The sequence below is a fragment of the Phalaenopsis equestris genome, unplaced genomic scaffold (assembly GCF_001263595.1).
Source record: "Phalaenopsis equestris unplaced genomic scaffold, ASM126359v1 Scaffold000421, whole genome shotgun sequence".
In the NCBI taxonomy this organism is placed as follows: domain Eukaryota; kingdom Viridiplantae; phylum Streptophyta; class Magnoliopsida; order Asparagales; family Orchidaceae; genus Phalaenopsis; species Phalaenopsis equestris.
Window position 1 is genome coordinate 208,876 of NW_018164862.1, and position 10,411 is coordinate 219,286.

General features: G+C 31.8%; 1 protein-coding gene across 3 annotated transcripts in view; it reads right to left on the reverse strand.

Moving 5' to 3' along the window:
* The window catches only part of LOC110027232, a 24,578-nt gene extending 17,620 nt beyond the window's left edge, over window positions 1-6,958 (reverse strand). For 2 of the 3 annotated variants that reach the window (XM_020728569.1, XM_020728571.1), the window contains exons 1-2: window positions 6,601-6,958; window positions 5,439-6,015 (exon numbers count right to left, since the gene is read on the reverse strand). In XM_020728569.1, coding sequence (XP_020584228.1) covers window positions 5,439-6,008 — 570 coding nt within the window. In that variant the 5' untranslated portion in view covers window positions 6,009-6,015; window positions 6,601-6,958. The remainder of the gene's footprint in view (window positions 1-5,438; window positions 6,016-6,600) is intronic. The other variant, XM_020728570.1, reaches the window with a different exon arrangement.
* Window positions 6,959-10,411: the final 3,453 nt, after the last annotated feature.

Genomic DNA, 10,411 nt, shown 5'->3' on the forward strand with positions numbered 1-10,411 from the left:
TCCTGCTGACGTTCTATCATTCCAACCACCGCAGCTTTTTCCTTCCCGCTGCCAATCACCGACCTGCCCTCATCTAGCCACCGCAAACCCTCAACTTCTTCCCCCGCAGATGTCCAACATTTCCCCAACCGCCTCCAACCCACTTTCCATCCTCCAAACCGATTGTCCAGCCACGTAGCCTGCTGTTCTGCAGACAAACCCGTCGGCCAACACATCATCTTTGCTGCCACAACCACTGCTAGCCAACCCCTACCGCCCTTGGGACACAATTTCGAGGTGTTCGTTTCGTTACTTTAGGTTTGAGTAATGTTATTTTCAGTTTGTGTTTATTTTCTCATTAATAAAAGTTACTTTTGTGGTTTGGGTTTCTCCCCCGCTATCAATTCATTTATTAAAATAATGTGTTGCAAGAGTAAACCAAAATACTAGAATTTTAACACCATCGATGATGCAAAAATAAAGTAAATTTGAATAAATTAAAAAGAAACCCATACAACAAAAAATCAATGAAGAATTAAACTTTTCATCGCAAATTAAATTCTAATTGTATTAATATTGAATAAAATATTTTTTATAAGAATTTAAACAAAAAGAAAAAGAGTTCACTAAATGAAGAAAATTTAGGCCTCATTGTCGATACAACAAGATAACTTACCTCAAAATTAGATAGTTATACTAGTAACATACTCGAAAGCTTCACATACACATACGATTGAAAATTATAATAAAAACTTTTATCAAATCAAAACTACCTTATTACATGCCTCAAGTATTTTATTTAAGGAATTCTCAACCCTACGATAGTAAATAGATCTAGCATAAAATGAGCCCACTTTAATTCAAAACTCACTTCCCAGTTATCCACGGACAAGTAATGAAGCCAAAAATCAATGAAAACCGCACAAAAGGCAGAACAACCTGCAAATAAAATTTTTCAAGCTCCGTTTAAGTTATCAACCCTGGAGATACAGTAGCTATAGTAGCTGCAGGGAACAGGGATCTCATTAAGCAATAAATAAAAATTCTTTTATTCAGATTCCAGAAATTAAACTCAAAAACAGACAACTTATAGCGCAGCTTTTGAATCAACAATCAACCACTGCCAAACTAGCCCAAGAAATTCAGCTTAATTTCCATCCTAAATATAAAGCCTCCTCATATAAAAAACACAACTTAAATGATGGTTTTATATAGAAAGTATTACACCTGCATTGCAAAATGAATCTTACAGGGATTAGAACCAATGATGTATATTTGAGATGTCGGCAACCTAAAAATTGCTCCAAGTCAAGCTTCATATTAGGATCTTAATATGCGATTGGCAATGAACAAAGTGTCCACATAACCCCCTGACTCTTTGAGTGGGTAGTTTTAGTCTCATAGTTTATAAAAATCTCAATTTATTCCCCAATTTTTTTTTAATACAAGTTAAAATAGTTCAAACAAAGTACTATTTCTGAGCTAATTTAAAGAGTTTGAGGATTAATACGATAGTTTTATAGAATCTGGGAGTAAAATGGCCTCATGTAACCAGTCGTCAAATGACTAACTTAGCAATTTACTCGATTGGTAATGCATCCTTAGCTTCTGAAGTGAAGATATTATCATGCTATTATAATAAAAAAAATAAGCACAAAAGATTTATGATATTAAATTGACGGCTATCTACACATAGTAATTAATATGTTTATCATCCTCAAATGGTTGTGCAACGAGTGACGACCAAACTATTTCTTGTTATTTCCTTTCCATTCACATCTAGTGATAACTTTAGTTCTCACAATCTTTAATCTTTAATTTTAGGTTAATTATCCAACTTCATGATGCTTCGAGGTTATTACTATCCATACCATCACTTCCCTTGTAAAAATGTCTAAATCTTCTACACCCATAGTTTATAATATTTTTGCCATAAATAATAGATTTATCATCAATGATGTCTTCCAAAATGTTACGACACATCACAGTAATTTACATTTTTAATATAATGTCTTACCTATATGTGTATTCAATCAAAGACATATAAAAGAAAGAATAGGTTCAACTCATGCAATATCAAATAATTATAGGAGGACAAGAAATTATGAATGATCTTGATGTTTGAAGGTTACAGAGTTGAAAAACTAAAAACTTGGAAAGCTAGGGACCTCCTCCAAAACATGCAATATGTATACTAAAAAATTATCCATTTACATGGGATTTTTTTTTTCCACAACCAATTTGTAATCGAAAAACACATTAAAGAAATATCAAGATTAATTATATTAAACTACAACACAATAATAAATTCGAATCAAATTTTATTACTCCACAATTAAACTCGTGTTCATTTTTCTTAAATGAAACAAGTTAATATTTTTTAACATTAAAAGGCAAATTCTCACAATGTTTCAATAATTTTGAGTGCTCAAACATCATAAAATCCATCAATCATTCATCTCGATGTGAAGATCAATTGTTAACTTGACATACTTAATATCGTTGTGAGAATTTATGCAATTAGCCAAATCGTTGGCCCAAAACCCTCGGTCAACAATTTATGTGCATCTTATGAGGTAATTTATGAATCATCAAAAGCAAATATATCATGTGTGCAACACAACTTTGTTATCCACAAATACAAGTTGACACAATCTCGTCATTTATAATGGCTTGCATTAACTATTAAACTAAAAGAAAAACTTCTTGAAATTTCCAATTAGTAAGTTTTCATCTCAATGTACTAAATGATGTCATAATGGCCTCATTTTTCTAGCATTTGATTTTTTAAAGATTCTTGTACGATACCTTTTAGGATTCATGTGAAACATTGTTTTATTATTTAGTATGAATTTTAAATATCGTTGTTTAAATCAACTGTTGACTTAAAATAGCCATAATAAACAGTTGACTTACTCTTGAACATCTTTATGCAAATTATATTAACCGTGCAAATGATCTAAACCAACTACTAAGATACCAATATGTTTACTATGGAATACTAATAATGACTAATAGTTAATCCCTACAAGATAAGAAGCAAAGGAGATTTGAAACTAATTGAACGGCACAAATATGATATATCTAAATAAACTAACAACCTCTTTAAGAAAAACCAAACAAAGGACTTAAATATTAATAAAAGTGGAAGTTCATATTTTCTTTAAGGACATCAGAATTAAAAATTTGTTAAAAATAATGATGCAATTTGACTTTCATATTGAATTTCTCTCTATGAGCTTGAAAAATAAGTAATCTACCAAAAACAATATCATTTTCAATTCTATTTGTAAAAATTTCTTTGTTTGAAACTTCATTATGAGTTTAACTACCAGAATCTTCAGTTGTGTTATCCAAATCAATAGCATGGTTAGTTCAAGTTCCGAGTAAGAAATGGATTCAATCTCTATTGAAAGCTTAGTTTCATACTCAAGGGTTTCTATTAGAAGTTCATGTTCACATTTAGGAATAGCAAATTCAATTTCATATAAAATCACAAAGTCCCAATCAAGGTTTGATGCAGATTTTAATTGCAGTTAGGTTCTAATACGATCATAGGTCCCATTTTAATTTCAAACTTAGTTCCTCCTGAAGGTTTAAATTCAAGCTCAATTTTAGTTCAAAAATGAGATTTTAACCACTGTTTATAGTTCATGTTCAATACCAAAATCCATCATAAACATTGGACAACATGATATGTAGATTCAAATTATAGCTATAAATTATTTTTTGCACCTAAAATAATATAAAACTACTATTCATAAACTACATTTTCTTCAGTAAAATCAAAGTTCACCAATGCATGATTCTTGTGTTGACATACATTTGAAATAATTTAGAAGAAAAGTAAAGATTTCTCTTTAGGGATTTTATACGCAAATGTAGCAGTTCTAATATTATGATTATAATCTACCCAATAACCAAAGGCTTAAACCATTAATGACAAATTGCCTAATGAAACATGTGGTAATAGAAAGTCTCGACAAAAAAGATGTTTTGATACCAAGCCTGTAAACATATCATAATAATTAGACACACTAGATTAAACTTTTCTTTGCTTGAATAGTTCATGTCAAGGAATAGAGTTTACTAATGTAAAGTTGGGATGAAATGCACAGAGAAACATGGAATAGATATTCATTCAATTTTTAGTTTAGGTGAAAATAGTCTCTTCTAATGCAAAATCATATAGAATCTTTAATTCGGTCCAAAAAATAATTTAAGAGTCCTCAAATTTCGATATTCCAAAAAAAAAAGGAAATTAATAAAAGCCTCATAACACTTTAGGCTTCACATTGTAGAAAAGAGCATCTCTATGTAACAAACTTTGTCAAAATCTCAATCGTGCATGTAAAATCAATTAAAAATATTTCGATAAAGAAAAGAAGGATAAAAATCACCAATTTGAGTACCCATGCCTCATAACAGTGCAAGGATAAGCATACCTCGAAATTTATTATCAAGACTTACACTCCATTCAAACAAGTGGCATCCAACCAACAAAAACAACCCTAAACTATAGTATCTAAAGAAACTTCAATGGCTTTGAGCACAAAAAAATAAGATAAAGTATCATTTTTTACAAGGTTAGTTAAATGTCATCCATTTCTTCTTCATATTTGGCAGAGCCTTGCATTTGCTTAAAAACAACTAAATATCATCTCTAAGTTGTTAATGGGTTGTTGATCAACATCCATATTCAATATTGGGATTCCTCTTTTATGTAGCCCTGTTATTCATTATGTCTTTGATTGCTGTACATCTTAGGCATTCTTCAACTACTTCATTCCTAGTTCTATCTGGCATGTATTTAAGCTCGTTTTGATATAAGATATCTTATGTCTAGGAATTATAATGCAAATCTAGCATAATATGCTAAAAATCATACAGAAAGCATGTAAAATTGGCATCATTTTCCAAAACAACTATTGACAATTTGCAAAACAAATTATTAAATATATGAAGGAAATCAATTCAGACAAAAGCCTAATTGCCATTAATTAAAAATTAACAAAAAGAATAAAGATCAAGATGGTCATACACATGTTTAATATTCATGCTTTCAAAAAATATATGCAGCCCATTTGACTTTACACAAACTTCAAACAAACAAATAGAATTTTTTTCATTATTTAGAGATAATTTGCCTCACAAATTCTAAGAATGACATTAACGTTTCTTAAGAAGATCTAAGCTCTTACTGTTTATTAACACCTTGGTGCTATAAACCTATTTATAAAAAGATACATTTGAAGTTAGTAAAAGCGGTATTTTTTATGTGATATTAGAGATTTGAGTGCAATGAATGTAAATATTATGTTGATGTGTATGTAAATGCCCCAAACATATATTATGTTGATATACATGAATCTAAGAGAAGCATATACGTGAATCTAAGGAAAGGATAAAACAAGTTGAAATTAAATAAAACCCAAGAACATAAACTGAAAATAACTAACCCGCGCAGCTCCTTTAGAATGAGCATGGTAGGTTGGCCCATCTTTGTTCTCCCCATACCAATAGTACGTCGCCGATCTCTCATCAAACAAAATCCCTCCTCCATGAGCTTGAATAGGATTTCCATTGGTGTCCAACCACAGCCGCCCCGGATAGAAATGCTTGCTGTCGTTCATCTCCCTCGTCGGACCAATTGCATACTTTTGATCAGGGAAGAAATAAGGCCTCAACTCAGATGACTCATCGAGAAACTCATCGATCACAGAATGTTGCTTCCTCGGTCCCTTCCTTTTGAAAGCACGAGGATTCCTCTTGCCACGCGGAGCAGGCATGTGAAATTCTTCGTCCTCATATTCCTCTAATTCTTGCGTAAAGTTATGGTTTTTCAATCTAACTCGGTTATCCTCATTCTTCTGATTGAGTAGGGAGACGAAATGGATGATGAGGATGCATCCCACAAGGCTCCACAAAACAATTGACACGGAACATCTGCTTCCTGCATTGCAATGGAAAGCTGATGATTTCCTGTGTTTGATCCTCATCCTCAGTCTCCCCCTTTTACTTACCTCCATGATAATGCTGCAATAAGCAAAACATGACATATTTAGTTCCAAACAAAGGAGAACCAGTTGACATTTTGTAATGTTCTAAATTTGGAAAAAAGTTCGGCATATAAAAAGAGCATAAAACCAACTGAGTTTTTGAAAAAAAATCAATTTTTGATGGGTAGAGCAATAGAAGCAGAGGAGACCAGCCACTATAGCTGGTAAAGATTTTAGAAGTTGTTTGTGAAGTTTCTGGGATCTAATCCCACCTCCATCACAACTTTCCCACAAAGCAAAAAAAAAATGATAGAAACAACAAAAAGGAATATTTTGGTAAAATTCAAATTCAGTATGGTTTAGCTTAACGCAGTGAATTTCCCTGAAATCCTTGAAGAACCGTAATTCCAACTTCCACCTATCATAATTAAATTGAAATAAATGCCCCAATCCGCTCTCAAATCAGAAATATTCACAAAAAAACTACACCCCTAAAACTAATTCGCGTGCCCTTCAAGAAAAGAAAACTGTAAATCAACCCATCATGATCTAAACCTGCAACTTAAATCCAATCCACAGATCCGACAAACTCGAAACAAAAATTCGTATTTTTTCAACGCACCTGGCAGCAAAAGCGCTGATCTTCCTGTCTCCGCCATTTTAAGAACATTCATGAGAACAATTCAATCGCAGCTCTCTCCTTCTCGCTCAGTAATCTCTGATCTCTTCTTACCGCCAGACACAAGTGTTTTAAGTAACATTTATCACAGAAAACTTGCCAAAATCCTCCTTTAAAAAAAATTTTTTTTTCTGTCAGCTTATACGTCTCTATTAGGTAGGGTTTGGTGATTCGACAATCGACCTGTGAGTTAAAAAAACTTCGGCTTTCGTATGATGAGCCGCTGGGATCCCTCTGGAATGCTAGCTTTCTCTACAGGAACATTGGAAGGGAAGTAAGAGAATTCGTCGTAATTGGTAGGGTTCGGACTTGAGTCACGTTTGATAAATGATACTTATTTTTTATTTAATAAAAAATATTATACACGTAAGTGATTGAGTAATACTACATTTTTATGATAAATGTTACAATTAAAATTGAGATTACCAATTTAAATTAATACAGAGAATTATTTTCTAATAATCAAATTAATTATTATGGCATCTTCTCTAGCAACTCATAGCATGGAAGATTAGATACTTTGTATGAGGATCTAAAAATTTAGATGATAAATTTATAGGCAAGTTTTTAATATATTTTTTTATATTAAGTGTAAAAATTTTGAAATTTATTTATATAATATTTAATGTTTTTAGTATCTGTACATCATGAATGTGCCAGCGCGAATATAAAGGATAGTCAAATGTCCTGATCTTACTAAACCAAGGCAAACCATTTTCAGTCAATTATGTCTAAGAGTAGCCGAGTTATAGACCCATACGCAAAATACCTAAAATATCTCATGACAACCCTCTTAAAGCAATGTCAAACAAATAACTTCACATATTGTATCTCATTATCTATAAATAAGGAGAATCATTTTTATGAGAAAATGCTTAATCAACAATTCAAATTAATGTTTATTATTATGCATCTCTCTCTATCTCTATTTCTTATGTCTGTTTTATTCATTGGGTGTAATTCACAAAAAAATTAGGATTCCACAATAGTGTATAAAATATTATTATTATTACTAACTTTTTTAAAAATAAGATGCATATTTTTATGTATATATTTGATATAATTGTAACACTAGAATATTATTTAAATGAATATTAAATTTAATGACTTAACTATATAAATATATATTTGTGTGATATCATGTAAGGGATTGTTTGGAGCAGTTGCTGTTGTTTGAAGAAGCGGTGGCGAAGCTGCTAAGGAAGTTGTTGTCAATTTTTTTTTTTTAAAGTTAATTGTCCAACAACCACTGCACGTAGACATGTTTGGTGGAAAAATGCAACTTCCAACTACAATTTTTTTAAGAAAGCTGATAAAATATAGTTTTGTCAAACATAAAAAAACTACAACATAACACTGCATCACCGCCCCAAATGCATCCTAATCTCTCGTTCTTTAAGGGGGAAAAGAGCAACACTTTGAAGTGAAGCAAAGAAAAACTTGCACTCTAAAAAAATAGTTGATTATCTATTTTCACTGTAAATATATGAAGACAATTTATGGTTGCTTGGTTTTAGAGATTAATAAAAACATGCAAGGTTTAAAAAATTCATACCCGGAAATTTTAATCAAGAAAAGATAAATTTATCATTTATTATATACTTATAAAATTATTTAATTGGATTTTAAGAGGATATCAAGGGTTGTAATTATATTAATGAAATGACTTGAGAGGGCTGACATCATGATATTTGAATACATTATGTCCCATCACAATGATAAACATCCTCTAAATTGTACCAAAAATTCATATGCTCGTATTTAATTAAAATGGAATACAATTAATATTAAATTAAATAATTTTATTAATAGATATAGATAAATTGGGTAAAATTATCCATCTCAATCTGACTTCATGCATCATATAAATCCTCTATAATTGTGATCAATCATGGAGAAACTACAAAAAGAAATAAAATATATATCAATCATATATTTCGTTGCATGCTAAAAAATTAACGACGAAGGAATGGTGATTTATCTTCTTAGTGTCGTACGAAAATTCAGCGCAGACACTATAAAACAATATATTGAATATAGACATCAAAATTTTAACGTGAAAAAACCCAAAAGAGAAAAAATAATGATGTCTAGTCTAATCAAAAAAATCAATTATACATTTGTATAGATGAGAGTATGTTTTTCTCTCAAAATAGAGAGAGCATGATTATGATATTTCAATGAAAACTACACTAATATTTATAAAGCTAAAAATTACAAGTGTTAGGAAATTGAAAAGTAATCATAACCTACAAGCATATTTTCTCAAGTATAGATTGGAATTCCACTTGTACATCCCACCTTTCCGCCTCCGGGTGAAAATAGAGGTATATTTATATATTTATAATTTTGTCATTTTAGTCTTTTGGTAGATAACTTTGTTAATCACCTGATCGATTGGTACATGCAGACCACCCTTGATCATAGGTAGTTTTTCAAAAGATTTTAGATTCACAATGACATCATAATTAAGTGATATTACACTCGTTAGATTCCTCTTATCGAGACACTTAATCTATTATAAATATGTTAATTTTACAATTTATTTGATCATTAAATTGAAGATTCTATGCATTCAATTGTGCTTAAAATGTTGATTTGGGCTTGTTTAGATCAAAATTCATGAATCAAAATTTTGGATTCCTCTCATCGAGGAAAAAATATTACATCAGTACTACGCACGTAGGCTAACGTGTGTAGCTAATGAAATCACGCCACGACACTCCGCGCGACAGAGAGAAAAAAACGGCACAGTAACACGAGGAATATTCCCCCCACTCGTGTTATTCGTGTGTTAGTGTGTCACGAGAATATTTTTAGTGTTATAATAACACGATAACACATGAATAACACATCTCCCCCCCACTCGTGTTATTCATGTGTTATTGTGTCACGAGAATATTTTTAGTGTTATAATAACAAGATAACACATGAATAACACATAAATAATACATAATAACACAGGAATAACACGGGGGAGAATATTCCTCCGTGTTACTGCGCCGCTTTTTTCTCTGTTGGGAATATTCCCCGTGTTATTCATGTGTTATTGTGTCATGAGAATATTCTTGGTGTTATAATAACACAGTAACACAATAACACATGAATAACACACAATAACACATGAATAACACAAGTGGGAATATTCCCCGCGTTACTGTGCCGTTTTTTTTTCCCTGTCGCGCGGGATGTCGTGGCATGATTTTATTGGCTACGCACGTTACTTCTACGTGCGTAATACTGATGTAATATTTTTTCCTCATCGTGACGCTTGATTCTATTATAAATATGGTAATTTTAGAATTCATTTGATCATTAAATTGAAGATCCAAAACATTCAATTGTGCTCATGTTAGGTATGGCTCATATACCATATAGGGACAGACGCTGGAACGAAGCGGAGCAGAGCGGAGCGAAGCGAAAGAATCTGTTCAAATCGGGAAGTTACGTTATGTGGGTTGGGGGTGTTGGGTCAACGCCCCGCTATACGGTACATGGGTAATTTGGGAATTACATATTGTACTGTAGGGCTTACTCTAGGATTATAAATAGATTTGTTTGTAATCTTAGGTCTTTGAGAGAGTTGGATCCCTGAATTCTGTAAACCCTTTTCTGAATATTGAAAGAAATACACCGCTCTGCTCCCGAGGATGTAGGCATCTTTGCCGAACCTCGTTAAATCTCTGTGTTCTTCTGGATTTGTGTCGATTGCTGTTTTCTTCGCCCTATTTTTTCTCAACAAGTGGTATCAGAG